General features: G+C 39.0%; 1 protein-coding gene across 3 annotated transcripts in view; it reads left to right on the top strand.

Annotated features, from left to right (window-relative positions):
• Window positions 1–16,412, top strand: part of fndc7rs1 (fibronectin type III domain containing 7, related sequence 1) — a 136,020-nt gene that overhangs the window by 53,542 nt on the left and 66,066 nt on the right. For all 3 annotated transcript variants that reach the window (XM_087990794.1, XM_043700160.2, XM_087990793.1), the window contains 7 exons: window positions 1,981–2,235; window positions 4,019–4,279; window positions 4,398–4,658; window positions 7,576–7,836; window positions 14,943–15,206; window positions 15,488–15,748; window positions 16,093–16,347. In XM_087990794.1, the coding sequence (XP_087846920.1) occupies window positions 1,981–2,235; window positions 4,019–4,279; window positions 4,398–4,658; window positions 7,576–7,836; window positions 14,943–15,206; window positions 15,488–15,748; window positions 16,093–16,347 (1,818 nt within the window). The remainder of the gene's footprint in view (window positions 1–1,980; window positions 2,236–4,018; window positions 4,280–4,397; window positions 4,659–7,575; window positions 7,837–14,942; window positions 15,207–15,487; window positions 15,749–16,092; window positions 16,348–16,412) is intronic.

Here is a 16,412-nt window from a genome sequence, read left to right as displayed (position 1 = left end):
AAACTAATTGTACAACAAGAAAAGGAATTCTGAATAAAAGGCAGAACTAGAGTTTAGATTATGCAGTTGGATGAGGGAAGCAGTGTACAATGAGTGGGTGGGGAAGTGAGAAAGCAAAAAGGAAAATTGTCTAACAACCTTAGAAGTAAATTCCTGGAAATTACAAGTATCTTAACAGCAGTACAAACTGATTATAGAACTATATGCATGCTTACTATAATCTGTTATCATTCAGTATAAGATGACACATAAAGACAGAAATTGCTGGAAAAGCTCGGCAAATAAGAGTTAATGCTTTGGGTCAAGTGACCCTTCATCAGAACTCTACAGGCGCTGCCAGACCTGCTGAGCCTTTCTAGCAAATTCTATTTTTGTTTCTGATTTACAGCATTTGCAGTTCTTTTGGTTTTTAAGATGACAAATACTTGGGTTTTCACTAATAAGATAGATTTTCATCCTTATTGCTGAGAATTAAGTTCAATGGAAGTAAAATTACATAAATTTTGTTATCAGAATATGAGTTTCTCCACCTTTCTGTGTCTGTCCAGTCAATGCTTGATGTCCAGTTAAGGATGCAGATTGACCCCAATATGTCAGGGACTTTCTAAAGGGACTGACACAAGACACTAAGGTGGATGTTGGTGGTGGGGGAATATTCATATTTATTCTCAAAAGTCTGCCTTTGAATCATATACAGTTGACGCACAAACAATTTGGATAAAACTTTTGCTCAAATATAGAAGAAATATTGAGGACAGTATTAAAACTACCATTCCAAAATTATGACATTTTGTCACAGGACAAGGTAATCAAATGTGGTCATTTACACCAGAAAAGATTTTAGTGGATCAATGAAAGTCAGGGATGATGAAATTAACATAGACTGTTGACCATATAGGAACCGAATGTAGGTCTGCTAGGAGAAAGAAAAAAGTTGGAGATTTGGAACCAGAAGGAGAGTTAAAAGAAGAAATGAGGAACAAGCTAACATTACAAGTTTCAAAAAGAGAAAATAAAAGGAAGTAGAAAATATAAGAAAACAATATTATATAAAGATAAGACTAAAGCATGTTTAAAAAGCATATTACGATTTTGGACGGATCTTACACCTATCTTGTTAGAATTCCTTATCATCTGGTTAGTTGTCGCTTAAGATAAATTAACACAATGGCCTTCAAATAAACTTCATTTTCCTTGTGTAAAATATTTTTGCCTTAGTTCCCAATTTGAGAGGAATAGGTAGTACGGTAGTTTAAGATAGTCTACTTTCATCTCTGGGATCTTGTTCTGAATCCAACTGGGCATTGAGCGTCCAAGTGAAACCAGTTTAACCACTCAATACTGTCCAGAAACTTTAAATTACAGTACAGAATTACATGCAAAGTGTCTGGAATGGGGATTACAAACACTGAGCTAGTATAGTATTCCTTTAAAGTTGCAGGTTAAAACAGAATAAGGTACCTTTACATCACTCGTGATTATGTTCTATGTGAATTGGAATTGTTATTGCTTTATAAAGATTCTCAAGCTGTTTCAAACATTGTGAATGTCTTCTGATGAAATGGGTAGGGCCATTCAGTCAGCAGTTTGAAATGATCTGGGCAGATGGTCTCCATACTTTATCTATTAGTATTAATAAATAGAAGCTTACATTATAGGAAGGAAGGAAGAAGCCATAGAAACAACATAGCTTCTTTACTGTTGCTTCTCACATTCTTCCCTGCCCCTCACAAAGTATGTTGCTGCTAGAACTAGTTGATTCAGAAGCTAGTGAAGATTCTCAGGAATTGGCTAAATTTCAAATAGGATCTAGGTTAGGATTGAATTGCAGTCTGTCCACAGGGGATCTCATCCTCTCATGCTAGTAGAGATGTTCCCATTAGGTATTTGACCTCCAGCTTTGACTTAGAACTCTGGAATCCCGATGACACAACGTTTGACATTTATTTTTCTATTTCCTGTTACTTTTCTCCAAACCAGTGCCATGCCCCCCTCAGAATGTGGAGGTTTATAGTGAAAATAATACTGCCTTGATATCATGGGAGCCAGGTAACCACACTGTGTTGTACGTGGCAACAGCAGAAGCGAGTGATGGACACATAGACACCTGTACCACCTCTGGAGCCAGCTGTCAGATCCAAGCTCTTCACTGTAGTCAAATATATACCATCACCGTTCAAGCTTTTGATGATAAATGCAGCAGCAAAAAAGGCTCTGTTTATGAGATTCGGACAGGTAATGATTTACATATTAGCACCGACGTTCAATAGGTTTCACATATACATTGTGCCTCATTTATACATTGCCATTATTTGAGCCCATTAAAAAAAACGCCAAGAAAAGGAATATTGAGAGTTCCTCAAGATGGGTTCTCTGTTATGACAAATGTTAGAGACCGTAATCACTTCTATTTAAAGGTTTTTGGATTGTGAGAGGTTTCTTGAAGAGCGTTGCATGTAGATTATGTGAAATGTTGCAGAATAATTAACATTTCCATCCTCAAAGTTTTACTGGGTCTGAGTGTGGGTTTGTGTTTGTTAATATAAATTTACAAGTAGTTTTATCTTCTGAATTCCATGTCAACCATGATCAAAGTTGTCAAAGTTGGATTCTGCTCAATATCCAAAAATCATTGGAAGGATGACATTTGTTACTCTGTGAGGTCACTTCATCAATTGCCATCATAATTACAACCATAAGAGCTTGATTGCTTCCTCTCTACTGATTCTGAAAAACTTATTTTGAATTGCCAGCCCTGCATCAAACACAATTTTCAGGAAATGTTTGAGCAAACTCCTCCTGGCGAAGCTGGAAGGGAGTTACCTGAAGTGCAACTACATTTGAATGAAAAGTAGCTATTGATTTTGACTAAACTTTTTCTAGGATATCGTTGGTGTTTCCTTAAATTGGAACTAATATTTTAATATTACTGCTGCATGTGAGATGCTGTGATGCAATTAAAATGTTACTGCTACATATTTTTGTTTCCAAATTGAGATTATTTGAAGAGGCTTTTAGTGTTCTGTACCTGGTGACAGTCTGTACATTATGCACTGAGTGAGTTCACCAGCTATGGTGGGAATGGTGAATTCACTCCAATAATTGTCTCTTGAGTTCACAATCTTCCCAGATCACTGGAAAGAGACACTAAACCATTGTTGGCCCATTTTCTCAATGTGGTAGGTGTTTCATATTTAAATCAACAAGATGTGACTCTTGTCTTTTAAACAACGCTGCAAAAGTCTATCTATATATTTGAATTACTCCCTTTACTTACATTATAACATTACAAAATGAAATATGAGATTTAAGGATGCAGACGGTTTGAAGATCAAGAAGCAGGGACTATGTATTCCACTGGTATCTGCTCTCCATGAAGAGAAATTAAGATTAAACTCAGAAAACAGTGTCATACATGGAATTATGCAAGTAGTTCATATCCAATTGAGGAAATCCTTTATTGCTCCCTCTCTCCAGAAGATCTCTTTCTGACAAAGAGTCTTTTTCTTTCAGAGAAGTGCTCCTGTTTGGTGCCCTCCCTTATCACCACAAACCACTGCTGGGGATCTATTATAATAGACATTGATTTACACTAGTTCAGTGCTTTCGCCAGCATCTCTTTTTCCAGCTGGTTCTCACCATCACGTGGTGTTACTTCTCATTCCTTCATGATCCATAGACTTATCCTGTGAACCTATTACTGCACAGTGGGTGAGAGGAACATTGAACAGATAGTTATTATTGAGATATTCCCAGTTGAATGCTATTGTATGTAGCATTAATAGAGACCCACCTTCACAAATGTCTACAAACTCCTATTAATGTGGAATAGGTAATGGAGATGGATAGATTTTAAAAAAAGGATTTCATGAACCTTCAAAATCAATGGTTAGTCTATTCAAAGTGATTATCATTTGAACTTAATTAAAGATCGACATGTTTTAATCCATTTATGTTTTCATTTGCATCAATGCATTTCTTTAGGTATTAATGAAATTATATCTTACCTTTTCTACAGCTCCATGTGCCCCTGATGAACTCGTTCTGAATGTGGACTGTAATTCTAATAGAGTGGCGATATCATGGGGTAGGACTGATGGATCAGTGTTGTACGAGGTAACTGCAGAAGGTATTGTTGGACATAAACACTCGTACAACACAACAGAGACACACTACGAAATTCTGGATTTACACTGTGGACAGTCCTATAACATAACTGTAACAACACTGAGTTATAGCCGGAATGGCATTTCAAGTACTTCGGTACAAACCCAAACTGGTAATTCTATTACTTAATTGATAGCTACTTTTTAATAGTTGGTCGTTTTTGACATAATTGTACTGTCTATTTACCTTTTAGCAAGACAGGATTGACAATAATTTGTTTTTCTAAATAGTACCGTGCATTCCTGAGAATCTAAAAGCTGAGCTGAATTGTGATTCAAATACTGTATTCTTCTCATGGAATGAGGCAGATGGAGCAAAGTTTTACATTGTGACCACTCGAGACAGTCAAAGAGTCACCGCTTTATTCAACACCAGTGACACAAAGGCTCAAATCTCTGACCTGCAGTGTGGTGAACATTACACAATCTCTGTTCTAGCAGTGGATGACATCTGCAAAAGCCCCCAGAGTGCAGTAGTGAATGTACATTCAGGTATCACTCATTTCCTAAAGGTCTATTGCAATTTTAACAACAAATGAAATATCAGGTTTCACAAGCAATATTTAAGTGCGATGCATTATTTTGTTCATTTTCTTTATTTACACTGACTGGGAAATGGGTCCCTGTGCACAAGGAAGGATATGTTGCATCATGAATGCTCAAGGATCCATAGCTGAAGATGGTTGCTGATTATTTATTTATCTGTACAATACTATCGGAATCAATTATTTCTGGTTTCAAAAGTTCCTGAAATGCAAGCCACTTTAATGTAATTGAATTCTTTCAGTCCTTGATGTTGGAACTTTGTTTCCAAACCGTGTAATGACCATCATGACCATCATGTAATCCCCTCAAGGCACATTTATTCCATGCGAGACTGAGCAAACAGTGCCCATAGCACCTGCTTATACAATTACAGGAATGGCCCTTACCAAAGTAAATACGTACTTGGTGTGCATGATACATCTTCAGAGTCAAAATTTCAAACATTGTGGCATACCTTTTCATCCATGATTTGGCAATTGCAGTTGAAAGAAAACGCAATTTTTTGTGGGCGGCACGGTGGCACAGTGGTTAGCACTGCTGCCTCACAGCGCCAGAGACCCGGGTTCAATTCCCGCCTCAGGCAACTGACTGCGTGGAGTTTGCACGTTCTCCCCGTGTCTGCGTGGGTTTACTCCGGGTGCTCCGGTTTCCTCCCACAGTCCAAGGATGTGCAGGTCAGGTGAATTGGCCATGCTAAATTGCCGTAGTGTTAGGCAAGGGGTAAATGTAGGGGTATGGGTGGGTTGCACTTCGGTGGGTCGGTGTGGACGTGTTGGGCCGAAGGGCCTGTTTCCACACTGTAATGTAATCTAATCTTACAGAAGACTTAATGTTTTAACATTGCAATTACCAATTTGGTATGCTACGTTTTAATACTATGAGTTGTAAGGGAAACACCTATATTAAAATCTGAACCAGGAATTAAATAAGGCAATTTTGAAATAAGAGTATTTCGGACATAAGCCCGAAACGTCGATTCTCCTGCTCCTTTGATGCTGCCTGACCTTCTGTGCTTTTCCAGCAACACATTTTTCAGCTCTGATCTCCAGCATCTGCTGTCCTCATTTTCTCCTCCTTCAAATGTTCCATGTCATGACAAATTTTGGGCGAGATTGTAACTTACTTAAAACCCATTTGCTTGCACAGTTAAAGTCAGGTCAAATATCTTCATACCTCTTGTTACTTAATAAGTAGTCACAGCCAACCAATCAAACAATAAAGTACTTGCTTCCCCAGTACCACCAATCCCAATTCTCACACATTATCAAATTGTCATTTGAAAGAACAGGTCTACAGAGTATTGCCAAAAGAAGACATGTTTTGTTGAAATGTTTCATCTTGCACTCATCTAGACAAATAGCAAAAATACCAAAGTTAGGGGGATGTCAACATTTTGTTTTGTAAGAAAGGAAGAGTGTTGCTTGGTTGGCAAGTGGACACTGAATGGTACAGATGTTGCTATGGAGAAATGAACCAGACAATGGCTGACACCTATTTTGTTGAGTTTAAACAGGTGCAATGTGTGTACATTTCTTTTCTGTCTATAAACAGGGCTTTGTTTATTAATATATGCTGATTCCAGTTGGCACAAGTGCACCATATTGACAATCTTAAATTGGTTGTCAACATAATTCTTCACACACTCAGGATTATTCTGCAAATGTCCAATCAAAAAATTACAACTAATGATGGACACTGTATTGAGGCGTGCAAGCAAGGGTCAATTGTGGATAGCCTAAGGGATGCGCAATTGAATAGTGTTCGCCAGCCTTTGGAATGTATGGCACATGTACCTCCTATCATGCTGGCACTGAAATTCACATGTCACATTACTCATTTATATGATAGGCAGAATGTCTTTTTTAGCAGCATTCTTTAAGTGACAATTGTCACTCTAGTTGCTATTGCATTAAGCATGATAAAACAATTAGTTTTACTCGTTGGTGAGATCTATAGGGTAATGGGAGGTAGAGTGAACACTTTTCAGGATCAAAAGTGTACATGAGTTTGCAGGACATACAGTGAGAAATAATCTAATCGGAGTAGCCATAATCCCTCAATTTAAGATTGTCAGTCAGGCTCACAGTGTGGTGCACATGCATGTACTGGAAGCTACATGTATAAATATACAGAATCCTGTCTTTGCAAACCAAAAGAACATGTGCACACAATGCCCCTATTTCAACTCAGCAATAGATGAAAGTCATTGTCTGGTTCATTTCTCAAGGCCAATCATGCCTTGACCAATCAGAGTCAACCTGCCTAGTTTAAATTTAAACAAAGGTTAGTAGTTAATTATCAGTCATCATCTAACTGGTGCATTCTTCATGCAATATCTCTACCAATCAGAGTCCATGTGCCAATAAATCAGCTCTCTCCTCGCAATGCACTAAAAATTTTGTTTTTCCCTTTACACTGGGATTTTTTGCTGATTTTCACTCTGAGTGTATGGTGAAATGTTTCAACAAAACCTTTTTTTTAATAAATGGTCTTACCAGTGTGGGTAGTAAACTGTATATTTAATACATGTTGCAACTATAGAAGAGAAAATTAATAAGTTTGACAATTAAAAATTTTAACAATGCTGTGTTAACATTAATAATGTCATCATGTATTTCAGTGAGATGCTCAATTACTAAAGCTCTCACATTATAGAATTAAAGCAACTTTTCCATTAATTGTATTTAATGCTACCAGTTAATTGGCACACTTACTACTTTCTACTTTCTTCCCACTTTTGATGTAATGACGAGTTCATTTAGAGATGTTATTCAATAATTATTTTACCCTTTTATTTATTTGTAATAGTGCTGATTGTTTGATTCTGTTGTCCTCCATATCTAACTTTCAATGTTATTTCCAGTCCCTTGTGACCCGCAGAATGTGGAAGTAAGACTGGATTGTAATTTAAACACAGCTTTGGTCTCATGGGACCATAGTAGAGGTGCTCTAGGGTACACTGCCATTGCTGAAGGACCTGATGGCAACATCACATCGTGCAGCACATCAGAAACATGGTGTCAAACGCCCGTGTTACTCTGTGGCCAGTTATATTCTGTGTATGTCATAGCATCTGACAGCACATGCAACCATTCTCAGAGTTCAATTGTTGAAATTCAAACAGGTAACTCTTTACTTCACTGAGGAATATGTGGGCAAAATAAGAAACTGAACTCTCGGTATGTTGTATTTATCACGATAGCAAAGAACTATGTTAATTTATCAAGTAAACATTTAAAACAATGACAGTTTTTAGTATTTGTATTGGATGAATAAAGAGGAACCTTGATTATCCAGCATTCGATTATTCAACTTTCAGATTATCCGGCAAGATCGCAAGGTCCTGATGCTTGGCTAAACTGTGTTATCTGGCATTCGATTATCCAAACATTCGATTATCCAACAAAATACTTCCCGCCCTTGTTGTTCGGATAATCGAGATTCCTCTGTAAAACCTAAGCAAACTGCTGGAATTTAGTATGAACATTTGATGATGTTATGTATTCAAATATGATTTTGCTCCAGTACAATTAGGTCAACATCATCTGTTCAAGTGCTTGCGGGGGACATGTAATACAAAGTCTGGCTGTGATTATACAGGGATTGTGAGAAAAAAGCATATGGAACACTGTGCACCATTTCGACCCTCAGGTGTACTTGCCTTCAAGGCAGCACAGTGAAAAAATTATTTGAAATGAGAGACCAAGTAAATTGTGCCTATGCTCTCAGCAGTTTAGAGGAATGAGAGGATATCTCATGAAAAACAAGATTTTGAAGGGGATTGGTGGGATCATCACTGAGAAATTGTTTCCCCTAGCTGAGGATTCCAGAACGTAGGAGCACAGTCATAGGACAGGAACTCAGTCATTTAGGAATGAGATGCGGAAACATTTCTGAAATTGTGAATCTTTCGAATTCTTTATCTCAGAAAGTTTTGGATTCTTCATCATCGAATATATTTATGGCTGAGAATGTTGGTCTGTCTGGATCTCGAGGGATGTGAGAAGTGGATAAGAAAGTGATGTTGTGGCAAAATGACTGGTATTGAGTGGTGGAGCAGACTCATGCAGCTGTATAGTCTACGTCTCCTATTTCTTATCATCATATATCATTTTGGTTCAAGCTCTGCAAGTCAATCTTAACAACCAACAGCTCATTGATCTAAGTAACACCTTAACCAGCAATAAAACAAAACCACAAGTATTGTAAAGATGTTTAGTTTATATAATGGTTTTAAAGATGCTGGCATTGTTGCAGATACTGTTGTGGTTCAACGATGCTGATAACCCCCATAAACATCCCTTATATTCTGCCCAATGTACCCCTGCAGCCATAGAATGATACAGAACACAATCAGCATGTTCAGCCTAACATGTGCGTACCATTTCCTTAATAACTAACTTGATGGCTCAAGTCTCTCCCCATAGCTCCATTTGTTCATATGCTTCTAATAATTTGCAGCTGTTGTAGTTTCAAACCTTCCCATAAATTCCAATTCATATCAACACTTTGTATAAAGATATATCTTTTTACTCTCCTCATTCATTATATAGCAAATTAATTACCACATTCTTCAAGTAGGGGAAACAATCATCCTCTATTCATTGATCAAAATGTTTAATTTTAAAAAAGGTCTTCAGTAAATCCCTTGTAGCTTTCTGCTCTTCTAGATATTTTCTGTTCAATAATGTTATTAGAGATCTCTGAAGCAGGTAGGATTTGAACCCTGATATCCTGGTGCCAAGGTAGGAATACTATAAATGCACCACAAGAGCTCTCCTTTTGCTGCTTCTATTGCAATTATCTCAATGGACAGAATTTATCCATGGTTTGAATTTTCTCACACAATCATCTGCTCTTCACTACATTAATTATGTAACTGAGTTCTTAGATGTCTTTCTCAAGGAACCATACAACTAGAGAGACAGAAATGTTTGTCACTGCCGGAACCTTCCAGATTTCACATCACTGATGCTACATACAAAGCCCAGCTACACAGATGTTGCAAACCAGGAATGACCCTCACACTGGTGCTCAGTGGTAACCCAGAGGCTGTCATCCTGCTTTATAGACAGACACCTGGAGGTGTTGGTGGACAGGGTAGTGGAGAAGAGGGCAGTCCTTTATCTAGCCAATTTGATTCTCTCCACATGATGTCAACATATAGCTGAAAGCACTGAATTCTGCAAAGGTCCTGACAACTTTCTAGCAATAATACAGAAGACCTATGCTGGAGAGTTAACCACACCCAAGGCAAGCTGCTTCTGTAACAGCACTGGCATCTACCTGGCAATGTGAAAAATTTCCCTGGTAAGTCTTGTTCACAAACAGCAGGACAACAGAGGAGGTATTGGATGTATTAGAATGTATGAAGTTGGATAAATCTCCTGGTCCTAAGCAGATATATCCAAAAAGACTGCAAGAGACTAGAGAAGAAATTGCGGGGGACCTGGCTGATATTTTTGCATCATTGTTAGCCACGGGTGAGGTCCGGAAGACTGGAGGGTAGCAAATGTTGTGCCATTATTTAAGAAAGGCTGCAAAAAGCCTGGAAATTATAGATGAGTAAGCTAAACATCTATGGTAGGTAAGTTACTTGAAGATTCTGAGATAGGATGTACAATACATGCATTTGGAAAGACAGGGTTTGATTCAGAGTAGTCAGCATGGCTTTGTGAGTGGGAATTCATGCCTCAGAAATTTGATAGAATTTTTTGATGAAGTGACCAAGAAGATTGACAAGGGCAAGGTGGTAGACACAGTCTATGGATTTCTGTAAGACCTTTGATAAGGTATGGTAGGCTGCTCTGGAAGGTTAGAGTGCATGGAATCCAGGGAAAGCTGACAAATTGGATACACAATTAGCTTGATGGTAGGAAGCAGAGGGTAATAGTGGAAGGATGCATGTTGGACTGGAGACCTGTGACTAGTGGAGTGCCTCAGGGGTCAGTGCTGGATCCACTACTGTTTGTTATCTATAGTAATGATTTGGATGAGAATGCACAAGGCATGATTCGTATGTTTGCTGAAGACACTAAAATAGGCAGTACTGAGGACAGTGAGGAAGGTTATCAGAAATTGCAGCAGGACCTTGATCTGCTGGGGAAGTGGACCAGGGAATGGCAAATGGAGTTTAATATGAATAAGTGTGAGGTCTTGCAATTTGGAAAGTCAAATCCAGGTAGGAGTTTCATGCGGAATGGTAGGGCCTTAAGGAGTGTAGTGGAAGAGAGGGATCTGGAAGTTCAGGTTCACAGTTCTATGAAAATGGAGTCACAGGTAGACAGGGCAGTGAAGAAGTTGGGCCATTGCGTGTAGAAGTTGGGAAGTTATGTTGCAGTTGTACAGGATGTTAGTGAGGCTGCACTTGGAGTACTGTGTTCAGTTTTGGACACATTGTTATTGGAAGAATGTTATTAAACTGGAAAGAGTGCAGAAGAAATTTACAAGGACGTTGCCTGGACTCAACAGTCTGAGTTATAGGGAGAGGCTGAACAGCCTAGGACTTTTTTCTTTAAAGCATAGGAGACTGTGGGGGGATCTTATAGAGGTGTTTAAGGTCATTAGTGGCGTGGATAGAGTGAATGCATTCTGTCTTTTTCCCAGGTTTGGGGAATCGAGGACTAGAGGGCATCAGTTTAAGGTGAGAGGGGAAAGAATAAAAGGGAACCTGAGGGGCAACGTTTTTTACACAGAAGGTGATACACATATGGAATGAGCTGCTAGCGAAAGTGTTTGAGTGGGTACATTAACAACATTCAAAAGGCATTTGGACAAATACATGGATAGGAAAGGTTTAAAGGATATGGGCCAAGTGCAGGGAAATAGGGTTAACATGGATAGACATTTTGGTCAGCATGGACCAGTTTGGGCTAAAGGGCATGTCTCTGTGCTATATGACTCTATGACTCTCTATGACTCAATCCAGCTGGGATAATCTCCACCCCATCAGTCTACTCTCAATCATCAGCAAAGTGATGAAAGGAGCCAACAATAGTACTACCAAGTGGCATTTCCTCAATAATGACTGCCTCATTGAAGCTCAGGTTGGGCGCACTCAGTTCCAGATCTCTTTATAGCCTTAGTCCAAAAATGGAGTTAAATTCAAGAGGGCAAGAGAGAGTAACTCCACTTGACATCAAGGTAGCATTTGATCTAGTGTGGCATTAAGAAGCCCAAGCAAAACTGGTGTCAATGAGAATCAGAGAAAATTCTCCACTGATTGGAATCATATCAATTGCACAGGAAAATGATTCTTGTTGTTGTTGTTATTGGAGGTCAGTCATATCAGTTTTGGGACATCTGTGTGGGAGTTCCTCAGGATAGTGTCCTTGGCCCAACCATTTCTAGCTATTTCAATCACGTTTCCTGACGATTGCTGATCAAACAGATTAAGTGAGTGCCTCAGTAACTTGCAGCCTCAGAACCCGTGTCTTCCGACTTTGTGACCTCCGACCTAGCTGCCTCAGAACTCCTGGCCTCACCACAAACCCGACTAGACTGAATGGCGGAGTGGACTCGATGTGCCGAATGGCCTTACTTCCACTCCTATTTCTAATGATCTTATGGTCTTATAGACGGCCTCTTGGTCCAGCATGGCATCCCTCTCGGCCTGGCGCAGCGATCTCCAGTGGCCCAGCATGGTGATTTTCAGGCAGTACATGACTGTCTCTCAGCCTGGCATTGTCTCAATGTGAACCTCCGGTCTCAGGATTTCGAGATGTCAACATAGACTGGGACAGAAGACTATTTCTCTGTCCTTTTTTTGTCCATTTTACAATTTATTCCTGAATCAGCAATGTTGGACATTTTGTCTTACTTCTCTATTTTTCCATGAACAGTAACTGAAAAAGCTATATCTTAGGGACTTTTGCACCAAAGATGGTGCTACAATTATATGGCACTGTGGCGACTTGCACACTTTTCACCCTACTCACTCGAGTGCATGTGGTAATAAAGTTAATTCTACTTCTAATCCAAAAACCTGGCAGATGGAATGTAATGTAAAAACATGTGAGGTTATGCACTTTGTCAGGAAGTATAGAGGAACTCAATATTAGTTAAATGGGGAAAGACTACAGAAAGCTACAGGACAGGGATTTGGGAGTTCCTGTGCATAAAACTCAAAAAGCTAGCATCCAAATTCAGTACATAATAGGGAAGACAAATGGAATGTTGACCTTTATTTCAAAAGGGGATGGAGTATAAAAGTAGGGAAGATTTGCTAGAACTATATAAATCAGACCACAGCTAGAATAGTGTGATCAGTTTTGGGACCTTTATCTAAGGAAAGATTCACTGGCATTGGATGCATTCCAGAGAAAGTTTACTAGGCTAATATCAAGTATGGAGGAACTGTCTTATGAGGAGAGGTTAAGTAGATTGGACCTGTATTTGTTGGTGTTTAGAAGAATGAGAGGCAAACTTATTGAAACATAAAATATTCTTAGGAGGCTTGAGAGGCTAAATGCAGAAAGGTTGTCTTCCCTTGTGGAATCTGTTGACTTCTTTACTGCAGCGGGCTGTAGAGTCTGAGTCATTAAGTATATTCGAGGTTGAGATAGACAGAGTTTTGAACAATAAGGGAATCAGGAGTTATAGAGAAAAAGTAGAAAAATGGGACCAAAGATTTTAAGATCAACAATGATTTCATTGAATGGCAGAGCAAACTCAATGAGTTGAATGGCCTACTACTGCTCCTGTATCCTAAGGTTTTATCACACAATATTCAGCACCATTCATGACTCCTCAGCTACTGAACCAGTCAATATCAAAATGCATCAGGACCTGGACAACATCTAGGTTTGGTCTTATACTTGGCAAGTATTATTTGTGTTTCACAAGTGTCAGATGGCATCCATCTCTAGCAATAGAGAATCCAATCATTTCCCTTTGATAGTCAACGTCCTGAGGGATACCACTGAACAAAAATGCAATTTGATCAGTAATATAATTATTGTGGCTACAAGGACAGTTAAGAGGCTGAGAATTCTGTGGTGAGTAACTCACCTCCTGACTCCCCAAATCCTGTCCACAGATTGCAAGGCAGGAGTGTGATAAAATACTCTCTACTATTTTGGATAATTGCTGCTCCAACAACACTCAAGATGTTCAATACATCAGAACAAAGCCTTATCTAACACCTTCAACATTCATTCTCTCCACTACCACTTATACCATCTACAAGCTGCGCTGCAGCAACTCACCAAGGCTCTTTAGACAGAACCTTCCAAACCCACAACCACTACCATCTAGAAAGACAAGGGCAGCAGGTACATGGGAACACCACCACCTGCAAGTACTCATTCAAGTCACAGTCAATCTGATCTGCAAGTATATTGTCATTCCTTTAGTGGTTCTGGGTAAAACACCTGGAACTCCCTTCCTAACAGTATTGTGAGTCTATCTGCACCGTAAGGACTGCAGTGTTTCAAGAGGGCAGCTCACCATCATCTTCTTAAGAACAGTTAGGATGTGCAATAAATGCTGGCCTGTCCAGTGATATCCACAATTGTGAATCATTTTTTGAAAAATGAGAAATGAAAGGTGTCATGGTTAATGCTGTACAACCGAGGCCTTGCTGCTCGATTAGAACCTCCGGGGGCAAAAGTCCCGCCTACCGAAATAAAGCAGAAGCCAGTAGCTCTTTTGAATGGTGATGCCACCAGGGAAGATCGCCCACAGGCATCCCACCATAGTCTCTATTGAGGTGTAACTGGAAATGTAATGGGCTCCCCACTTAGCGCTCTCCAATGGGATTAACTGCTACAAAACATGCTATAGAGCAGGGGCTCAACCTTTTTAGCCATTCTCCATTTAGCCATCCCTTCGTCACAGGAATCAACCTAATGAACCTCTTTTGATCTGCCTCCAATGCCAATTATCCTTTATTAAATACAGAGACTAAACTCAGTACACAACTCCAGGTGTGGTCCCACCAACATCTTGCCCTTGTGTTACAGTGGACTGATGATCACTGTTAACCATTTCCTAGGTCCATAGACGCCAATATAAAGTTATTGCCATCTATTAGCAGGGATTGTGGGAGGTTAGAATAATTTCCAAGATACTAAGTTTTTAATGTTGCACTATTCCTGTGTTTGGTCAGTTTTCATGTCAATAGAAGGAATTACTCTTAGACGTCATTTTAAAAATGCTATTTTTAGATGGACAATGTTAAATTTAAGTAAAAGCTAATTCCGCCTTTGTCCATTCTCTGATAATCTTTAGCCCCTTGCAGTCCCCAGACTGTAAGCGCTTCTTTGGAATGTGCAACACACACAACATCGGTATCGTGGGAGCAGAGTGATGGTGCAGTGAGCTACATTGCAATTGCAGAAGGAATGGAAGGGGACAGGTATTCATGCAACACAACAGAAGAACTAGAGTGTGAGATTGTAGACCTCCCATGTGGTCAGATATACAATATAACGATATTAGCAATGGATGGGATCTGTACCAGTTTACCAAGTCCATCTTTTGAAATTCAAACAGGTAAAACTTTGGTATGCTTTTTACAAAAAAAACAGAATAAAGTCCCTAGAGCACTGAAGATTAAGAATTAACAATCAAAGTAAATATTAATAAACATAATTTCGTATCTTGTATATTGGCTATCTTTAATTCTAGTTACAAAGTCATCTATTCAGCTATTGTTTCAGTCATATACTAATCCAAGATCCTCGATCTGCACTTAATGAACTGTACTGCTGTTTCAGACCTGTACAAGTGGATTAAATCTAAAATAGTTTGAGTTCTGCTTTGTTTTTCTGCAGTGCCTTGTGTGCCACAGAATGTAGTTGCTCACATCAATTGTGAAAGTAATAATGTGTCAGTGTTTTGGGATCCCAGCAATGGTACAGAGTCCTACCTTGTAACAGCACAAGGAAACAATAACCATTGGGCGTCATGCTATACAACAGAGACTGAATGTGAGATCTTCGATGTGTATTGTGGATTGAGCTACTATATAACTGTACAGGCAATCCGCATGGAGTGTAACAGCTCTCAAAGCTCCGCTGTTACAGTTAAAACAGGTAATTTCAAATAAGAAGTTCTTCAATGTATGGCTTTGGGACATTGTCACTTTTATACTTTATAGAAAGTCATTTCATTGGACAGTTAGAGAATACAAACAATCCATGCCAGCATTAATACTCCACTTAAGTCTACTCCTATCATATCTGATCTGTAAGTATAACTTTCTGTTCTGTATGCATCGTATGCCTTTCTAATTTCCTCTTTAATGCATCAATATTATTCACTTCAATCACTCATATGTCAGTCAGTTCTGTGTTCTTAGCAATGTTTCTTCTGTATTCCAGATCATGTGACTTACTATTTTTCCAGTAGGTAATATTTACAAATGTTTGTTTTGCAGTGCCATGTATCCCACAGAATGTTGATGCTCATATGAACTGTGATGCTGGATATACGTCAGTCTCATGGGAGTTAAGTGAAGGTGCAATTTCATACATTGCAATTGCAGAAGGGAGCAATGTCCAACAATGCAGCGTTACTCAAACAATGTGTGATATCACTGAGCTAAACTGTGGAGAGACTTACACCATCACAGTCCATGCACATGATGACTATTGTGACTCTGCTGAAAGTCATTTTGTCACAATTGAATCAGGTAACTAAAAGAGACATTTGTAAAGGATCTACAATTAGTGGAGCAATGATTGAGCTTAGACCTAC

The sequence above is a fragment of the Chiloscyllium plagiosum genome, unplaced genomic scaffold, assembly GCF_037043375.1.
Source record: "Chiloscyllium plagiosum isolate Xiang-an unplaced genomic scaffold, Cpla_swu_hap1 HiC_scaffold_9, whole genome shotgun sequence".
Classification (NCBI taxonomy): Eukaryota; Metazoa; Chordata; class Chondrichthyes; order Orectolobiformes; family Hemiscylliidae; genus Chiloscyllium; species Chiloscyllium plagiosum.
This window is presented reverse-complemented; position numbering and strand designations above follow the sequence as displayed.